The sequence below is a fragment of the Nelumbo nucifera genome, chromosome 4 (genome assembly GCF_055504915.1).
Source record: "Nelumbo nucifera cultivar China Antique chromosome 4, China Antique-T2T, whole genome shotgun sequence".
In the NCBI taxonomy this organism is placed as follows: domain Eukaryota; kingdom Viridiplantae; phylum Streptophyta; class Magnoliopsida; order Proteales; family Nelumbonaceae; genus Nelumbo; species Nelumbo nucifera.
This window is the reverse complement of record NC_142652.1, coordinates 28,780,964-28,802,195: the sequence shown is the minus strand read 5'-3', so window position 1 is coordinate 28,802,195 and position 21,232 is coordinate 28,780,964. Positions and strand designations below refer to the sequence as shown.

The 21,232-nt window shown below is 37.2% G+C and overlaps 1 protein-coding gene across 5 annotated transcripts; it reads left to right on the top strand.

Moving 5' to 3' along the window:
• The first annotated feature begins 1,370 nt into the window (after positions 1-1,370).
• Positions 1,371-21,210, top strand: LOC104613301 (uncharacterized). Of its 5 annotated transcripts, none has more exons than XR_016085914.1 (10): positions 1,378-1,934; positions 2,051-2,128; positions 7,361-8,044; positions 8,193-8,295; positions 10,365-10,540; positions 17,276-17,376; positions 17,511-17,685; positions 20,314-20,484; positions 20,607-20,707; positions 20,892-21,210. XR_016085914.1 is itself a non-coding variant. In XM_010281068.3 (9 exons), the coding sequence occupies exons 1-9, from the start codon at positions 1,614-1,616 to the stop codon at positions 20,949-20,951; spliced, it is 1,794 nt and encodes a 597-aa protein (XP_010279370.1). In that variant the 5' UTR covers positions 1,380-1,613; the 3' UTR covers positions 20,952-21,210. The 5 variants fall into 5 exon arrangements, 2 of the variants coding, with proteins under 2 accessions (XP_088760528.1, XP_010279370.1); XR_016085913.1 differs by having other exon boundaries at positions 10,308-10,540; XR_016085915.1 differs by lacking the exon at positions 10,365-10,540 and having other exon boundaries at positions 20,297-20,484.
• Positions 21,211-21,232: the final 22 nt, after the last annotated feature.

Genomic DNA, 21,232 nt, shown 5'->3' with positions numbered 1-21,232 from the left:
AATGTTATTAACTTTTGTTACTTCATAATAACAATGTCCTAACAATCAAATAGGCAAGTTTCAATAGAGGAGGGAGATGCCAAGTCCTGTGACGTTGTTGTTATGTTAATAGAAACCAGCGCTAAAGCAGGGTTCAATATTAAGGTCCACACTTCTTTTTTGTCTTTTTGTATTATTTTTTTTTTATAATAACCATAAATGTTAAAAAAATTCCAGTAGCCATAGGAGCTATTCATACTTTTATAGTAGTGTATATATATATATATATATATATATATATATATATATATATATATATATATATTATCTAGAAAAACAGAGTTTAAATTGTTAGTACATAATTTCGTGATATATTTTATAAAAATATAATTTATTTTTTGTGTTTTTAATAAATATTTTAAAGTTATTATATAATCTTGTTAGAATATTTAAATAATTCTTAAAATTTTTAATTCAAACTTTCTTTAGATAGATATAAATAAAAAATAGAGGAGAGAATAAATATGAATTAGAAATAATTTAGGAAAGAAATTCTCTACTAAATTGGAGGTAATTTTGGAGATAAATAGAAATTAGAGATAATTTAGAAGATAAATAAGAATTAGAGATAATTTTGAAGAAAGTAGGAGATAGTGGGGAGGTAGTTTAGGAGAAGAGATTATTTAGGTTATTGGACAAGTGCATCTCATTGGTTGTTTTCAAAATAACATGAAATAAAAAAAATAAAAATCTCTAAACAAAGAGAAAATTTCTTAACTGTTTTGTATATATTGTATCCCCTTTCCATATATATATATATATTCTCCCCTCCCCATGCTTGCTCTCCCCTTGGTCCCTTCCATCTATATTTGCACCCCTTGGAGGTAGTGAGCTATATCCATTCCGTGTATAAGTTTAGTTTCTGAATAAAACAACATAGTAGACATACTTTTTATTTAATTTTATTAATTAAACATTTCAATTAGCAACAATGTCCAAACGACCTGACCGGACATAGAACCTAAAAAAGGGAGGATTTATAAATTAGAGGTTCAACCATTATCAAACCGTAGATCGAATAATGATAGCTACAAATAAAATTACACTTAAAAGAATATGAGAATTAAAGGATGAAGAGGACGATGACGATGGACATTATCTTCTAATTTTAGGATTTTAAAAGCTTCAAATTGCATGTAACATTATCACATGCATCAAATAATGGAATGCTAACGGTAACGGGACGGTGCCTAAAATGTCAATTTTTGAGAAATCAGATATTATAATGGCACGAAGTTGGAATACCAAATGAATAGATGGTACTAACATGCAATTTACAGATGTGATCATCGAATCGTTCGTGACCGGTTTGGTCGCCTGTAAAACGCGCCATCATGATCATATTTCATAAATCACCACCCGACAAAGTTGGCTTCTTCCTCAATAGACCTCAATCTCATTTTTATGATGCACCAAGGAGAGGAAAAAAAAGCAAAAGGTAATCAGGATTCGTGTCTGAACTCTGAAGCTCCTGCGAATTCACTTCAGTTTTAAATTTAATTGGTTACCAAAGGATAAGAAGTAAAACCTGAAATAACGAAAGCAGCGACAGGCTCCGACGGACGGCAGGATAAATGTATCCGGTTCAGTCGGACCTCCGGTCGGCACTGCAAATTGCCGCCACTTTTTGTTACCTGAATCAAATTCCATTGAGCGCGTGGCCAGAGTCCCGCATCGCCTTGTGTAGACGAACCAAGGTGCGTGCTGAGTCGTTGAGGTTAAAGTTGAGATCGAGGGTAAGGGCTTTCTCTTCCTCTCCCTCCTCTATTGAGAGCGAGGCGCTCGTCGACAAGACCATCCAGCCTGCCATTTGTACGGCCGATGAGCTGCACTATGTCTCCGCCCCCAACTCCGATTGGAGACTTGCTCTCTGGCGCTATATTCCTTCTCCCAAGGTCAGTCTTGCCACCGCTTTTGAAGGACCCCATATTGTTTGATAATTTTGTTTCAGTTTCACTGAAATTTAGGCTTTGGGGAATTAATGGTCTGCGCTTGTTGCATTCATCAATAGGCACCCTCGAGAAATCATCCTCTGTTGCTTTTATCTGGGGTGGGGACTAACGCCATTGGATATGATCTCTCTCCTGGGGTAAGTTTATTCTGTTCATTATTTGCATGCAAGTCATTGTGTTGCTGTTAATTGAGAATTCATTATTCACTGTGGTTCATTTTAAGTGGTAGCAGAAAGTTCGGAATCTTCCGACTTTTCTGATGCTTGAGCCTTACTCAACCCAACATACTGTGAACATCGTTCACTACTCAGAATTTTCTCTTCTTCTGAAGTCTTTCGTTCATTACATGAGTATTATTATTTTAATTCATTTTCTGATTTTATTTGCTAGCTCAGATCCCAGTTCAATCCATGGTTGGTGAATGGACATTTGGTTTTAGATGATCGAATTGATATTTATTACCATCTTAGTTCTTCTGTTCTCAATGTTTCTTGTTTGCCATGTCTGGGAGCCAGTTGTTCCTGAATTAACAAAATATAGGCAAATGAGGTCGTATTTCTTAGGGCTTATTTGGACTTGTCCTAACTAATAACACTTTCCAACCATCTATCACTCATGAGGAGGCCCTGCAACATTATCCAACTGCCAAATCCCAGTTTGAGGAAAATATGGTACATTCTTGGCTGAGTTATCCTGGTTGCCATTCTGAGTCTGATAACTTATTCGAGACTTGAGAGAGCTTTCAGGAATAGTGAGAAAGCAACCAGTGTTAATTAAATACATGGAAAAAACTAGGACATGCATGAATGGGTGATACTAGAATGAGAAAATCAAAAGAGACACAAATATGTTATTAGTTTCAATGGATTTTCTCTGGGGATCAGTGCTAAACTTTTTTTCATTAACTGATGGGTGAATAGATTGTTCTTATACAAAAGGAGGCTTGGTGGTGTATGACATTTGTAGATGAAATAGCTTTGATTAACAATACTAAAATAGGATTGAGAAAACTAGAATTATGGAGGAATGCTCTAGAATCTGAATCTAGAGGTTTCAATTAAGCTAGATTGAGAGGAATGTCTTTTGGAATTACAGCAATGGAGGAAATATGTTCAAGTGGTTAACACAAGACATTGAAGTTAAAGTGGTATGGATCAAAAGAAGTGCCAACTCCATAGCTGATGGGCTAACAAAGCAAGGGTGTGAATAGGGATGCAATGTTTTGGGATCGATTGTAATTGCTTTTATTCTTGTATTTTGGTATGATTGTACTTCTCGGGGAGAGCTAAGAGAATTTATCTCTCCCTGTTTTGTTATTGGCTTTGCTTCTTAATAAAGCTATTGTTGATAAAAAAAGCATGCTGACCTCTCATCTCTTAATGCATTATGATGAAAGCTTATGTTGCATTCCCAGGTCCCGGGCAAACCTCTACTGAACAATCTCTTGAAATCCCTTACTTAGCTAGGGCATCAGCAAGTTAATTAGCACATCTCATGATCCATTTGAATGACCTGTTCAGATATATTCCTAAAGACTGGGCTTCCCCTACTGTAAACCTGAATTTCCATGGCATGGCTTTTCTGTATGCGACCAGGAAATAACAACTTAACATTCCTCAACAATTAAATTTCTCCAGTTGTCTGCAGCTGCTAACTTTAAACCTTGTATTGGTTGTCATCAATTCAGTTCTTAAAGAGTTTCTGGTACCCACAGACCCAGAAAATTTCAGTTGTATATTGCCCTCTTCATCCTTTATCACTCACCAATACCTGGAACACCTGGATTGTCTTGTATGACTGTTATCAATTCAGTTCTTAAAGAGTTTCTGGTACCCACAGGCCCTGCAAATCTCAGTTGTATTTTCCCAAGGTTCAATGTATCAATACTCTCAATACTCAAAAATTTGTGAATCGAGAGTTTTGTCTTTATCAAAACTCCATTTTTTTTATCTGTTTGGTGTTAGATTTTGACAAGGGCATTACAATATTGCATTTTAACATATAATATAATATCATTAAAAATTTCTTTGCTAACTCCCCTTAAATGGTGTGTCATGGGTCCAAAGATATGATACAATATGTTTCAATACTTTGAACCTTGATATTGCCCTCTTCACCCCTTATCACCCATCAATATCTGAAACACCTGGGTTTTCAAGGCTGCACCCATCAAAGTTAGGTTTTAAACCACCAACATCTGGTGGGTTTCATATCTATGTTATTTGCTTTCTTCTTTTTGACACATCTGCAACACTTTACCTAACTCACATAAGACAACTCATTGACTCCTTTGTATTTATCATTGGATAGTATCCTATTTGCAATTTTCACCTTTATTATTCACAGAAAGATGTGAATAATATATATCTCAAATAATGTATTTCAATTATATCTCTTCTATTATCCATGTGGAAGGAGAGATTTAGGGCAGTTAAAAAAATCAAATTGATCAACCTTTCTGTTTGCCATAATCCAGTTATTCAGTTTTAATGGTTTTTCCATGTGTTGGTAGAGTAATGATTACTTTTTATGTCTGCAATCTGTAGTTTTTTTGGTTCATTTTTGAACCTAAGGTAGTGAAGTGCAATGTGAAGTTGTTTTTTTTTTTTTGATAAATGGTATAATATTTGTATTACTGAAAAAGGGGCGAGATACCCCAATAAGATCATTTGAGTGAGTCATATTTTTTTTTTTTTTGCATATAACTTCATCATCATCATCATCATCATCATCATCCATTCTTTATCCCAACTATGGGGTCGACTACATGAATCCTGTTTCACCAATCCGTTCTATTTAAATCCATATCCATTGTTAATTATTAGTGCTTAAATCATTTCTTACTACTTCTATCCATGTTCTTTTTGGTCCATGCCCCTAGATCTTATAGCCCCTTCCACTTGTAACAAATCACTTCTAATTGGAGATGTTAGTGCTCTTCTATGCACGTGACCAAACCATTTTAGTCTACTTTGTCTCATTTTACCACTTATTAGAGCTACTTCTATGTTTCTATGGATGGCTTTATTCCTGATCCTATCCTTTCTAGTTTTTCCACTCATTCATCTTAGCATTCACATTTCTGTCGCTCATATTTTGAATATGTTAACATATCTGGGCTTGCAACTATTTTATATAATTTTCTTTTTAATCTAAGTGGTATTCTCTTATCACACAAAAGTCTAGATGCACCCCTCCATTTTTCCTAACCTGCTTTAGTTGTCTGGGTGACATCCTCTTCAATCTCTTCCTTGTTATGAACTATTGAACCAAGGTACCGAAAATGATCACATTGAATTATCTCTTGGTCTCCAATCCTAAGTGTATCCTGATGTACACTCCTATTATTATTAAATTTACATGTCATGTACCTTGTTTTAGCCCTGCTTATTTTTTTTTGGAAAAAGGTAAAGTAATATTTATCGAGAAAGAGATACACACAGGAGGCTGAGATCAGTCCCAGAATAGGCTGACTGATCTAAACAGCAAATACATGAACCATCAAGAAACAGAAAATAATACATCTGACACATCACAGTTTCTAAAATATGCAGCCACAGACAGCCAAGAAATCAGCTTGCCCACTAACTTCTGAGTTAGGTCCTCTAGACTCAGAAACTTGTTATTATTCCTCTCGGTCCAGATGCACCAGATTACCACAATTGGAATCAACTTCCAGAGTGTCTTCTTTTTCTTGCTCAAACCCCTAATCTGCCAGCAGCTTAACAACTCTTTAACCGACCTCGGCATCACCCAGCAAACCTTCAAGATGTTGAGGAAATGGTTCCACAACTGAGCAGAAAACGGGCAGTGGATGCACAAATGATCAGTGGATTCAGCACTGCTACCACATAAACTGCAAGACGTCTGAAACCTGGATTCCCCTTCTCACAAGATTCTCCTTAGAAAGGCATTTATTTAGAGCCATAGTCCAAACTAGGAAGCAGGCTTTTGTTGGGCTGATTGGATTCCACACTTGCCGAGTTGGGAAATCAGGACCACCCCTCCTACCAAGCATAGCAGCCAAGGATTTTATAGAAAACAGACCATCAGAATTCCACCTCCAAAGCCACTTATCCTCCAAATTATAATCCAGAACTTGATTTTGAAGACAGGTCAAGAGATTCACTGCCTCTTCCACCTTCCAATCAAAAAGATTTCTTTGAAAAGAGGGAATCCAAAGAACTGAACCACCCGAAATACTATAGCACTCAGCAACTGAGGCCTCTTGATCTGAAGCACACTGAAAGAGGAGTGGGAAGGACTCAGCAAGAGGAACATCAGAGCACCAAGGACTCAGCAATATTTTAGCCCTACTTATTTTAAAACCTCTTGTTTCTAGGGCATTTGTCCATAAGCTTAAGTTTGCATTAAACCATTCATTAGTTTCATCAATTAAAATAATGTTATCCACAAACAACATGCACCATGGAAATTCTTCTTGAATATGTTTAGTCAATTCATCTATGGTTAGTGCAAATACATAAGGGCTAAGTGCTGAACCTTGGTGAAGACCCATTGTAACTGTAAAATCTTAAGTCTCTTCCACTGGTGTTTTAACATTGGTTGTTGCCCCCTCATACATATCCTTGATTAGGTCTATACCTATTTTGAACTCCTTTCTTTTCCAAGACCTATCATATTATTTATCTAGGAACTTTATCATAAAGCTTTTCTAGATCAATGAACACCATATGAAGATCTTTCTTCTTCTCTCTGAACTTTTCTATCAATCGTCTCAAAAGAAATATAACTTCCATGGTTGATCTCCCCGGAATAAAGCCAAATTGGTTCTATGATACACTTGTTTCAAGTCATAATCTTTGTTCAATTATTCTCTCCCAAAGTTTCATAGTGTGGCTCCTGAGTTTAATCTCTAGATAGTTATTTCAATTTTGTATATCACTTTTGTTCTTAAACATAGGCACCATATTACTATTTCTCCAATCATTAGACATCCTCTTTTCTTTTACTATCTCACTAAATAACTTAGTTAGTCATAACAAGCCTGCATCTCCCATACCTTTCCACACTTTTATTGAAACTCCATCAGGTCCTAGTGCCTTTCCCTTCTTCATCTTATTTAGTACCTCTTTTACTTTAGTAGGTCTAACTCTATGAAGGTACACATTATTTTTAACATTATTAGTATTGCTAGATTTTCCTCCATTAGCATCTTCTCCTTGTTTTTCATTTAATAATTTTTCAAAACAGTTTTTCTATCTTTGTTTTGCATATAACTTGTTATCCTATTATTTCTAGTAAATATTTTTCCCTCATTATCCAATATCCATGCTATCAACAAAACATGAAAAATGTTCAGTATTTATGTTCTTCAACCTCTTATTGATGCATATAACTATTTGCAGTCTTCATTTGCACGTTACATGTCAAGCCAAGGATTTGACACATGGATTCTTGAAGTACGAGGTGCTGGGTTGAGCATGCGGGGAGTAGAGTCAAAGAAAACTGATCTGTCTTCTGAGAATAATGTAATATCAAACCCGATAGTATCTACAACCAAGGGAACAATCAACAGTGTACTTCCTGCAGAACAGGAGCCAGCCATTAACCTTGGTTCTTTAGTAGACTTTGAGAACTCTGCTGTCAAAGAAAACAATAAGGAGTCTGTGACTGTATGGGATGAGTCGCAAGTGGTGGCAAAGTTGACAGAAACTTTTATGAGTTTGTCAGAAAGAGTCTCTGGCTTTCTTAATGAAGGCCAATCAAGGATTATGTCTGCTAAATTATTTGATCAAATATCCAAACTTTTAGAAGATGCTCAGTTATCAGAACGTTTTGATGAGATCAGAGAAAAACTTTCAGGTTTGTTAGAAGCAAGGCAGAACTCTGCTATTGCTAGTCAAATCAGGGATTTGAGTCAAAGGCTCGTAAATATTATTGAAGAAGGTCAACGATCTGTTTCACCACAGTTTTTTGACTTGCAAGAGCGTTTTTCAACAACCATAGAAGATTTCCAGAAACAACTTGACCTGATTATCAAGTATGATTGGGACTTTGATAACTACTTGGAAGAGGATGTTCCTACTGCGGTGAGGTGACATCTCATGCTAGAAGGATGTTAGCATTGTAAATCTTTTTCTTTGCCAATTTGCCAATTTTATATGGTATATAGAGATTTTCTTCTACTTACTACTGTATGGATGATGAACGTAATGATCTTTAGTTTTACTAATGCAGATGGAATATATAAGGGCTCAAAGCAAGCCAAAGGATGGTAAGTTACTTGCAATTGGTCACTCCATGGGGGGTATCTTGCTGTATGCGATGTTATCACAATCTGGTAAGATGTTATCCCACTTCATATTTTGCCCTATTAATGTGTTTGTCCAGAAGTAATAATATTCCCAGCAATGGTTGTCAATATTTAGAGAAGATTTTTTTTTTTTGCAATTTTCCTCACATAAGTCGTCATTGCTAATTCCTTATTATTATTTTTTTATCAATAACACAATTCATTAAATAATCTCAATAATAATTACAAAAGACAGACTTTCTTATCTTCCAGCTATAAATTGAGCCCCGAGAAAGGAAAAAAGGAAAAAAGAGAAAGAGAAGGAGAAATAGAAAAAATAAAATTAACAACTGTGCCCAAAACATTGACTCCCTCTCCGCCCCTTGTTTAGCTAACCTATCAACAAAAGAATTAGCTGATCTTTTTACCCAACTGATTTTAACTTCCATTTCTCGAGCCAGCCATCTAAATTTCCTCCTCATATTGCTGTAATTCCATAAGCCACTGTTGTCTTTATTCAGCCATCCTACAACCACCTCCGAGTCCCCTTCAATTATAAGTTTTCTGATATTCATCTCCCTAGCTTTCTGGATTCCTTCCATAACCGCATGGATCTCGGCTTTGAGAGAGTCACCCACTCCAATTGGGCCTGAGAACATGGCAAAAACAACCCCATTCTCATCCTTGAAAACACCCCCAATCCTTGATTGTCCAGGATTCCCTCTGCAACTCCCATCAAAGTTTAGCTTTATGAAACCCGTAGGTGGGGGAGTCTAAGACACACTCATCACTGTTTTAGTCTAGGTACTATTAGCAATATCACCCCATTTCCTCAACATGTCATCCACTGTATAATCTGTGAATAGCTCTAGTGATTTCATCCACTGTAAGACCCTTATAAGGATCAGAGCCCTCAATTCTTCAGCACTTCTCTATACTTCAGAGAAGATCTTGGAGTTTCTTTCTTCCCATAAGGACCAACAAACCATAGCCCTCAGTCCTCTCCACATAGTCCTTCCCCTTTTCATGCGCCACCTAAAAAAAGATTTTGCAAATTTGATGGAGGGTTCCAACTACACCCAAAGAGGGAGAGAGCCCACTCCCAAATAGACTTTGCAAATTGGCAAGACACCAATAGGTGAAAACCAGTCTCTCCATCAGCTTTACAAAGAACACACCAGTGAGGGGACAAACAAGTATTGGGTCTCTTCTTTTGGAGCAGATCACCAGTGTTGATTCTTTCCAGAAAGGCTTCCCAACAAAAACTACCAACCCTAGGAGGGATTGGTCTGCACCAGACCTCATGAACAAGAAAAGGGAGGGCTACAGGACTGGTGGACTGGCTTAAAACTTTGAAGAAAGAGGCACAGGAGAATGAACCAGTGGGGGTGGGGGTCCAGATTCTAGAGTCCACCTTAGTAGGGTCTAAGAAAATATTGTCAAGAAGCTGAAGGAGACTTGAAATGCTGTCAAGGTCTGAGTCTCTCACAGCCCTTCTCAATCCCAAATTCCACCCAAACCCAGAAAAGGAAGAGAGGGGGTTATGAAAGAGGAAATTGGCTCATTTTTAAGGTTAGAGGGGGCATACAAAGAAGGAAACTGGTCCTTTAGAGGGGCATTCCCCACCTAAGTCTGTTCCCATAATTTTATGGAATTACCTGAATTCAAGTCATACCTGATAAGAGGGGAAAAAACTGGTAACAACTCATGAATGGCTTTCCAAGGTGAAGCGTTTGTAGTCCTAAATCGGATTCCAGCATCCCATCCATTTAGCTCCAGCCCATGTCGGTGTTTTAAAAGGCATGCCTGAGGCGCAAGGCGAGGCGTTTTTGAGAGCAGGTGCCTCACCTAGGTCAAGGCAGCGACACTTTAGTAAGGCGCTCGCCTCTGCGCCTAAGGCGTGCGCCTCAGGCTAGGCGCTAGGCAGTCCAGGCACACACCTATGTTGGTTGCCCTTTGTTTTTTTATTTGTTTTTAAATTGACTTTTATAGATAGATTATAATCATATATGTATAGATTATTTCCTTTTATGTGCCAAAATGGTTGGGATATGGTATAGCAAATACGAAAGAAAGAATTCACAACCCTCTCAAGAGAAAAAACTTGCTATGCAAAGGCTTCTCAGGCTCCCAGTATCAATCGAAGTCTCGAGCCCTCAGCCCCCACGTTCTTCTTGGATCATCAAGTTCAGGCCATCTCTCAATCGAACAGCCACCTTCGAAGTTCTATCAGAGGCCATCTCTCAGTCAGACGACCAACTGCAACGTTCAGGCTTTCAGCAATCAGCATCAGGTATTTGTTTTTTCTCTTTTTACACTGAAAACAGGGGTTCCGCTCGCCCCTTTCTTCTTCTTCTCCTCCTTCAGTTCTTCTTCTTGTTCACAGAAAATCAGGGGCTCCGCCCACTCTTGTTTTTTTTTTCATCGTCTTTCTTTTTCTGAAATATTTTTACGGTAAAACAGGGGCTCCGCCCCCTTCTTCTTCTGAAATATATTTACAGTAAAACAGGGGCTCCGCCCCCTTCTTCTTCTGAAATATATTTACAGTAAAACAGGGGCTCCGCCCCCTTCTTCTTCTTCTTCTTCTTCTTCTTCTTCTTCTTCTTTCCTTGTCTGTTTCACACTAAAACAGGGGCTCCGCCCCACTGTTCCACAATATTTTTTTTATCAGCAGCAAATGTTAGTTTGATAACAGTAAAACAGGGCTCGACCCCTTTCTTTTTTTTTATTTTTATTTTTAGTTTTTTCTTTGATTCTGCTTCCCCCACTTTCTTCTTCATCTTCTTCTTTCCTTGTCTGTTTCACACTAAAACAAGGGCTCCGCCCCACTGTTCCACAATACTTTTTTTATCAGCAGCAAATATTAGTTTGAAAACAGTAAAACAGGGCTCGGCCCCTTTCTATTTTTTCTATTTTTTTCAATTTTTTAGTTTTTTTCTTTAATTTTGTGCACCTTTTTTAAAAAGGCGGGCGCCTCACCTTGCGCCTTGTGCCTCAGGCGCATTTGGAACCTGTCGCTTTTTGTGTGCCTTTTGCTTTTAAAACACTGGCCCATGTATGCTGACCACTATCTTGGCCCATAACTTCTCCTTCTCTAGTGGGAATCTCCACAACCATTTTCCCAGAAGGGCCAAATTTCTTTTTCTAATGTTCCCAAGCCCCAAACCACCACTGTTTTTACTCCTGGTCACCACCTCCCAGCCTACTCTATGGTCCCTCTTATTATAATTATGTTGATTTGTCCTGCACTCTTTTAACGTACAGATGTTGATTGCTATTGCTTTCATTCTTTCATCTATCGTTTGCAAACCTACTTGGAGCTTTACAGTAATTAGATGACCTGTACAAATTTTTTGTTTGTTCTCCTTTTAGCTGGTTAAAACATGCAAAACAACAAGGCTTAATGGCTCAAGGTTCATGTGCGATCCATCAATTGATTATTCTATCATTTACTAACTTTTCTTCTGTTTTATTTTTTTGATCAGTAACTGAAAGTTTTATTAAAGCACAAAAGGAAAAACCAGAAGTGGAGAGAATTTAACAAGCCCATAAATTCTAGTAGCCCTGTTGAAGTAATGCAGATCTCATTTTTTTTTTCTTTATTGCAGCATAATATATATCTGTACTAATATGAAATTCTTGAGATAGAACTCCTGTGAATAAAAAAATCACCTAGGGTGGTACTTATTGGAAAAAAAAAGGAAAAAGGGAAGAGAGAAAAATAAATAAAAAAGCACCAAGGGTGATCTAAGCCCAAAAATGGGTTCAGTCACACAACATAAACACAAAATAGATCTAGTTTGACATGTTAGATTCCCAAAGAAACTCACTTCTTGTCACTCCCGCTCTTACTAGACTATTGGCAATCAAACTTGTGATCTCAGAAGTTAGAATTGAGAGGTTCAAGCTGGAACTTAGAGTCAATGCCCCTTGCTGAGAAGTATGCCTCTAAGCCCATGTACCCTTACTCTCATTCAAATCTCTCTCTCTCTCTCTCTCACATTTTCAGGTCTATCTCTCGTCACCAAAAGTTCCAGTTCTTTGTGTCCAATGCCTTGCCTAATCTAGAAAGGCAATCAATTCCTTTCTCCATCAAAATTCACGTAGAAAATTGCCTCATTTGGCTTTGTCTCCTATTGTGGACAGAATTTCCAACTCAAGACATTCTCACATTCTCACATTGTCACTTTCTCAGGGATTGTTAATGGATTTGATTAGAAAATAAATTCTTGACGTTGTCAATTTGATTATTGTTACTTCTTTCACAATTTTTCATCAATTGGTGAGTCACACATCAGCCTTATCAATGCAAAGTGTCATATGGGAACAAGGAGTTGTTTGAAATATCAATCTTTGGGTTGCAATCCCTTCTCTATAGAGCAAGAGTGGAGTTATTTGAAATAACAACTTTAAGGTTGCCTGGTCTATAAGGTTTTTAGTCACAATGCCATTAGTTCTCATTTTGAGAAGAGGGGATACTGTTTTGAATTAAAGATAAATATAAAAAGAATGTTTACATGAGATGATATAAAGTGCTGCATAAAAATGGAAAAATGGTCCTAACCCAGAAAAGAAAACCTGGGGATGCCAGGAGTAGGGGTTTTTAGAGGGCCATGTAAATTGCTTTATAGTCAGGCCTGAACGGTGTTGGGGTTGAAAGGCAAAAGAACTGGGTATTAGTAGGCTGATTATTGAGGGAGATTCCAAAACTGTGGTTAAGTGGCTGGTTAAAGGGGAGCAGATGGCATGGCACTTGAGGAATGAATTCAGAAAATTTAAATGGCTGTCACAGGACATGTTAATCCGAGTGAAATGGGTGAGGACGACTGCTAATGGCATGGCAGATAGCTTAGCCAAGCAAGGGGTACATAGAACACATATGTTTTGGGCTCAAATGTAGTACTGATTTGGGGCAGCTTCCTTTCACAACTTCTTGTTGTAATCATGTTTCTCTCATAATTAATGAAATTTTTTCTGTGTTGCTGATAAAAAAAAGGCCTGAACAGTGTTGGTGACTCTTTAAGGGGTGAAGTCTTGGCGATGATGGAAGGAATAGAAAGGGCAAAGGGTCTGAATATAAAAAGTTAATCATTGAAGGAGATTCTAAATTGGTGATGGGATTTTATTTATTTATTTATTGATGAGTTGGTGATGGGATAGTTACAAAGTAGGGATGCAAAGATGTGGACTTGGGTGACTAAAGATATGAAAATGAGGTTTCAATTGTTTAAAAGTACTTCTAATAACATGGCTAATAGACCAGCTAAACAAGGCGTGGGGAGAGATCAACTCTTTTAGGCACAATTGTAAGAAAAAGAGGGAAAGAAATAGAAGAGAGATACGGGGTTTTATCTCTCATTGGCTGTTTATAAGTTTTTGTAACTATACACATTTTTCCTCCCTCATTTTTTTTTTGAAAAGGTAAGATAAATTTATTAAAACTAACTCATAGAAGTACAAAACAGAACCTGCCCACAAACGGATAGGCCTGAGGGACTCCCATTACAAGCACCAGATTGACTGAGTTCTCAATAGATGAGTTACATTTGAGTGTCTGAATTCAGGAGTGACTGAGATCCAAGAGAGCAGTTTACCAACAGCCAGCTGAACTGTATCCTCAGCCCTCTCACTTTTTGATTAAAAATTCTGTTGTTTCTCTCAGACCAAGTGGCCCAAATCACAGCTGCCGGAATAATGGTCCAAACCAATTTCCATCTTTTCTTCAAATTACTGATTTTCCAGCAGCAGAGTAACTCCTTAACTGATTTAAGCATGACCCAACAAATCCCCACCGTCTTCAAGAAGTGATGCCACACCCGAGCAGCAAAAGGGCAATGAATGCATATATGGTCCGTAGTTTCCAGATGATCATCACAAAGGACATAGGACTTGTCCAGAATCTGCAACCCTCTTCTCTCAAGATTGGTTCGGGATAGACATTTGTCCAAAGCCATTGTCCAGACTAGAAAATTAACTTTAGAGGGGCAGGTAGGGTTCCAAATCTGTTTAGCAGGGGAATCTCCCACTGCCACTCTACTACCAAGTCTACTAGCCATTGATTTAACTGAAAAAACACCTTCTTTGGACCAAATCCAAATCCATTTGTCATCCTGATTATGTTCAATGATTTGAGCCTGTAGAGTCTCCAACAGATTTGGAGCTTCTTGAATTTCCCAGTCAAAAAGACCTCTTCTGAACTGAGGAGACCAAACCACTTTTTTCCTCCTTCAATAAAATTCATGGTTATCAAAAAAACCCAGAAAAGAAAAAATTACTCAAATAAGGAACTATTTTTGTACAAAAATTCTGTTAAATTATTGATTTGGTCAGCATATTGACTGTAGAATTCAGTTCTTTTAGAATCCATCTTGTTTTGAAATTCCTAGTTGCTCGTATTTCCCTAATTCTCATTTAAGGTAGTGGGCTGTGTCACATAGGCAAACTGGTATAGGACAGAACGAGAAAGTTCTACTAAGGTGACAAGAAGAAATTTAAATATGAACTATATAAGAGAAAGAGGAAAAATTTGCATTTTTAGAGGTAAAGGGTAAGAGGATCACACTCTTAGTCACAGGTAATTTCATAACACTTATTAATTCTCATTTAAAAGCTCAATTAGCATAACTGGTTTTGTAGAGTCAATATAAGAACTCAAATTTCCCTTTACAAACTCCAATTTGGACTGACCAGATCCAATTCCTGATTGCTTTTAGGACTAGGGCAAAGCTGTAGGCAACCCATAACAGAATTAAGGACTTGGACTCCTAAAATATCTCTAAGACCACTAAACAAACAAAAACAACTCCAAGATAGACCCAAAAAATAGAAACTCAAATCCTATAATGGCCTAAACCAAGGTTCAAAGTATCGATGCACCCAGTACACACAAACATTTTTTTTTTTTGGAAAAGGTAAAGTAATTTATTCAGCCCATAAAAGAGAGATACAACAAGACCCAGACCACTAAGATTGCCTGGGCACAAGTCAAATTACAAGCTCATCCATGATTTAGAACAAAATAAAAGAGATACATTTTGGTTTTTAAATTCCTCATTCACCGACACCCAAGAACATAACATGCCCACAGACAGCACTCTGCACTACTTCATCCGGGCTTTTAAATTTACCACAGAAGATTCTGTTATTTCTTTAGAAGAAAAACAGTCTTTTGAGAAGAAAGGACTGTTTATAAAGATGCAAAAGTTCAAAAGAAAGTAGCAGAAATCAGAGTTCAAGGGGAGAGAAGAAGAAGAAGAAGGTGGTGGCAACTTGGGTTCAGAGAGAGAGATTTTCGAACATAATCTCTTCTCTTACACCCTTAATTCTATTTCAAATTAAAAAGACATAACATAAGAAAGAATAAACCCAGAATAAGGCCCATTACAGCAAAGAACATAAAAGATAAAAAAGGATAAACAGCCTATGGGCCATTCGGCCCATCCTTCTCTACATCTTTCAATCCAAATGGACCATAACACAGCTGCTGGAGTGGTACTCCAAACAATCTTTCCTTTCTTACTGAGACCCTCAATTCTCCAACACATCAGCAGCTCCTTCGCAGATTTTGGCATAGTCCAGCTAATCTCCAAAACCTTAAAAGAAATGCCCCCAGATCAAAGAAGAGACTGGGCAATTATTATTGGGTGTTTTGACACTGAAAAATTATTATTATGTTTTTAGTTTTTTACTTACAAATTTTCACAGGGGCTGGTGTTTATGTTATTTAACATCTACAAATGTGATTTTCTGGAAGCGCCTTAGAAAATGCGTATCAAAGACCTCCCAATACAATACAAAACACCTGATACAAGAGGCATATCATGTCGAAATTTTGAACCTTGACCTGAACACCCTATCACTAAAATGGCTATAACTTGCTCAAACATGTCAGATTTACATGATCTTGGTCTCATTGGAATATTGGATAGGTAACTCAATAACCTATCTAATAAAACCAAAATATGCAGGGTGCACAAATTTTGGCCCCTAAAAATAATCTGAAAGAAAAGAGGTGTGATTGTATCTTATCAGAAATCAAAAAATTCTCTAACAAAACTCTTTAAACTATTGTGACTCTTTAAGACCATTAACCCTGGTCCTAAGACACTAACAGAGTATAAATGAACTTTAAAGAAACTGAAAAATACCAAAGTCTGAATCACCCAAAAATTACAAAATTGCCATTGCTTCAAGAATATGAAGAAACTTGATTTCTTCTTGCATTGTTTCTTTCCTTGCTTCCATCCTGCATCACATACTACCTGCAATTTCACACCATCTGATAGCATTTCTGGAATCTCCTATGACAAGCAATGAAAGTTCAAGATGGTTTACTAATCAAGCAACCATAAATAGGGCCCAACTTCCATTTCATAGATTTTGTATATCGAATGAGCCCAATCAAAGCCTCACATGCTTCCATCAGCCTTGTATCACACCTATGCCAGCTGGTTTGGGTTTCCTAACTAAGCTTCCAAGTGCCATCAACTTGCAGTTGATCTAGGCTACAACCTGAGGAGGAAGAGTGGCTCTTTTGTCCTTTTTATCCCTATTTTTTGGTTGGAGGGAGGGAATGTTTGTGCCTTCAGAGGATTGGAGGATTTCTAGTAAGATTTTTCTCAAATCATGAAAAGGTTTCCCACAAATCTTGGTGGCTATCTTCCAAAAAACAAGCATGGATAAGATGCAGCTCCTCAAAGCCTTAAAAGCTGTCACTTTGTCCTCAAGAATCTGCCCACACACCAGGTCACCACTCACCACATGGATAACAGCTTTCTTTAGCATATTCCATTGACCCAAGCCTTTGACTGTTCTATTGTTTATAAACGGTGAACTCTTTTTTTTTTGGAGAAATACATACACTCATTGTCTATTTTTTCTATTCATATTTTTTATGCAACAACTGGCATTTAGCTATGGTGTATAGCAGTTCCCATAACTAAATTTTATTATGAAAAATTCTTATTGATTTTCTCTCAGTTTCATTATAGATTTTTATTTCTATTTACCTGCTTGCTTGTGTTGTAAGGCTTTGAGGGAAGAGACTCTGGATTGGTTGCAGTTGTTACTTTGGCATCATCACTTGATTACACTTCTTCCAAGTCATCACTCAAGTTACTCCTACCCCTTGTAAGTGGAATGGAGCAGCATCATTTTGTACTATATAGTTCTTTATTTTTCTTGTTTGGCAATTTTCTACTTGTTAGTCAGAATATCTTTGGCCGTTGAACCAGAATATAATGGTCTTTTGTCTTGGTGTGCAGGCAGATCCTGCTCAGGCACTTAATGTTCCTGTTGTACCTTTGGGGGCATTATTGGCAGCTGCTTATCCCCTTTCTTGTCGTCCTCCTTATGTGTTGTCTTGGCTTAATGCTCAGATCTCAGCTGAGGACATGATGCATCCGGAGTTGTTTGAAAAACTTGTCTTGAACAATTTTTGTAAGTATGGAGCTGCTTTTCCTTTCTTAACCAATTGGAGTTCATACTTCAGTGTTTGCTCAGGCTAGTGCATTATGTTTGCAGCATGTCTTAATGCAGATCTTGTTAATAGGTGATAGGGCATATGAAGCTCAATCAACAAATTGATTCAGATAGAGCATTTTGATTTTTGAACTGGACCAGTCAGCAAACAAAAGATATGGTTGTTATTGGTTAAGTGCACGAACAGAACGGTGAAACAGGATTCATGTAGCCAATCTATTATAGTTGGGAACAGGCTTAGATGATGATGGTTGTTATGATTAAGTTCAGTGCAGACTAATCTGAGCCTAAGATAGCATCCCAATGGTAATTCAGTTAAGTGTAGTATATAGCCAGTTAAGTGATTAGTTGGTATCACTAAATAAAATGGCTAACCTGCACTTATTGAACTTAGAGGCTCCAAAATACTCTTTTATAGAGATTTAAAACCTATTAGGACTATTTCAAAATTGGCAGAATTTAGAAAATTGATCTTGGAGCCCAGGTCTTTGGAGAAGTTGCATATCTTCACACGGGTGAGAAGTTTCTAGGTATTGATTGAACCATGAAAGGATCCCAGGCCTACTTTAGGTTGGAAGATTTGGTAAAAAGCACATGACGGTTGTTGGGGTGGCTATGGGAAACTTAAAAGACTAGAATTTGGTGTTAAGGGGGAGGATTGGCTTTTCTGATTCCAAAATGTTGTAGGACCTATAACCTGATACCAATTGATGTAAGATCTATGTGACCTAGGGATGAATCTAGGATGTAACAATGGGCTGGGAATAACTTAGAGCTGATTTTAGGACTAAAAGGGTTGATAGAGAACTACAAATTCTTTATAGGAGGATGGAAAAATAGAAAATTCGAAAACTAAATGTAGGGATGGAAATTCTTAATAAAATTCCTTAAGTTTTGATTGGATAGTTATAAAGGGTGACTGAGTTTTATAGGGTTGTTGTACACCTTGTATGAAAGGATGAAAATTTTATTTTGTAAAAAAATAAACACAAAAAACAAAAACTCTAGAATCCAGGGTGCTAGGTGGAGTTGAGATGAAACTTGGGAGTGTGGAAGGTTACAAAGATCTATTAGGGGATTCCAAACAGAGAAGTAATAGGAGATGGTTTGTGACAAAAAGACAATTTGTTGAAATGGAAAATTTTGGTTCTTGATGTAAAACAAAGAAACTTACTGGGATCAGTTTCAGTTCTTTAGGGATGTCGTGTTAATGCCTTCAGTGAGTTCAATGTTAGAACTTATGGGCCATTGATAGCCTATAATGGCTGCTTGGAAAATTAAAAACAAAGTAGAGTGAAAAAAGAAGAGAGAGAAAACCCAGAACCACTCACCAAGGTGCCTAGAATCATTCTAAGGCACGGGAATTGATCAACACTCTTAGCATAAGCTTTAAGAACTCAAATGAACTCATTTTATGCGTTCTCATGTTTTTGCACTTTATGCATACATATAGATACTATAGGGGTGGCCATCCCTACTACAATTATGAATCATTTTTTTTTTTCTTTCACTGCATGTTACTCAATAAAATAGAATTTAATTATCCTGTGGAAACTCAGTCATAAACTACTTATACCTATACCTAACTAATGAGTCACTTTAAACGTAAACCAACTATAATTAGACAAATTAAAATTTAAGACCGACTCCTACAAACCACATAAAATAATAAAAATGCCCCTATTGTCTAAAAGTATAGAAATACATAAAAATTTTAGAAAATTTCAATTTTAACTTCTTTGCTTTTACCTTGTTGAATGGATAGCTGTTTAATAGGACAAATGATAAGATGCAACAAAAAATCTCATGACATCAATGGAGGTTTGGGGGGTTAGAATCTACCTTAGAGCTTCAAAATGGAGCCTTACTATCAAGTAGAGCATTCATATCAATAGATGGCAGCAATCAAGACAGTCAAAGATCTCAGCTTCATTCTATTCCATTCCATTTTTTAATTGTTGAGGATCTTTATTTAAAAGGAACGCCCTTTGCTTGCCCTCAAACTCTCAATCAGAATATGGAATCTCCACTTCAACTATGACAGTCCTTGAGAGAATCGGGGATCCTTTTCTAAGGTAATTGAAACTCAGGAAAAAATCCTAAGATCCTAACATTACTGTGTTACAGAAATAAAATGTGAAACTGGAAAATTAAAGACCCTCTCATGGTCCTGTGTGCGGCCAATTCGCAGTTGGGGTACATAAAATGGGGCTTGCTAGTTGCTACAAATATGTATATGATTTTGTTTTTCATAACAAGAACAACTGCGACATCACCAAAAAAAACAATATGGCTTTGCTGTAACCCATCGCCTTTAGCATCCTACTTGTTTGTTTGGGACCACACTCCATTGCTAAGTTTTAACTCATCACCATTCATAATAAGAGAAGATTCCACCATTATAAACGTGCCGATGTACCCTCTACACCATATGATATCTTCCCTTATTGCCTTGGTTTCTTCATCTTCTACAGGAATCACCTTTGCACTAATATTGTCATAGGAACTGTTCTATTGCATGTTTAATTCCTTCATCTTCTCTCTTCAGTGCTAGTTAATTATCTAGCAGGTAATCATGATTGACAGGTACTATACCTGCTAAGCTCGTCCTGCAACTAACAACTGCTTTCAAAGAGGGTGGATTACGTAACAGGGATGGTACTTTCTTCTTCAAGGATCATTTGCACAAAAGCAATATCCCTGTCCTGGCATTTGCGGGAGACCAAGACCTGATATGCCCACCTGAAGCTGTGTATGGTACGTTCCAAAGTTGTAATTGGAAATAAAGTATGCTTTATCTCTAATGGCTTCAGATCTTACCAAGGCACACCTTTTTCTTTTGGTTCTTTTTCTGACTCCTGTTGTTGTGGATGGCACAGAAACTGTCAAGGTAATTCCTCGGCATTTGGTTACATATAAGATCCTTGGACAACCTGGTGGTCCTCATTATGCGCACTATGATTTGGTGGGAGGGCGTTTGGTATGTATTTTGCTTTCTTATTTTTCTGTCATTTAATTTCGAAGGTTACGAGCTTCTTCTGAATGTTCTCAATATGACTCGATACATTGAAGGACCAAGTTCTGTCTGGTAACATTTCCATGTTCAACGGTTGTTGTGGCTCTGATGCGTCTCCTTTTCCTGTTTTCCTTTCTCGCCCATGCAGGCAGTGGAACAAGTGTATCCATGCATAATTGAGTTCCTCACTCGTCATGATGTGACATGATTCTCCGTTACACCATTTCATCACCTCTCCTTAGTTTGTCCAAGTGAAATGTACTTCGCATTAATTTTTTAGCATGCAAAGAGGAGCAGCTGGATAAAGAACACTGATCAAGTAACATATTTATTATGTACACGATACAAAAGAAAGGGAAAGTCTGGCGTCAATTATGTCTTTGTTGTATCAATATCATATTGTCATCAACTTAAAAACATTTGTTTAAAGGAAATAGTAAATAAGGACAGAAAACATGTTTCTTTAACTTTGTTTCGAGTTAATTTTAC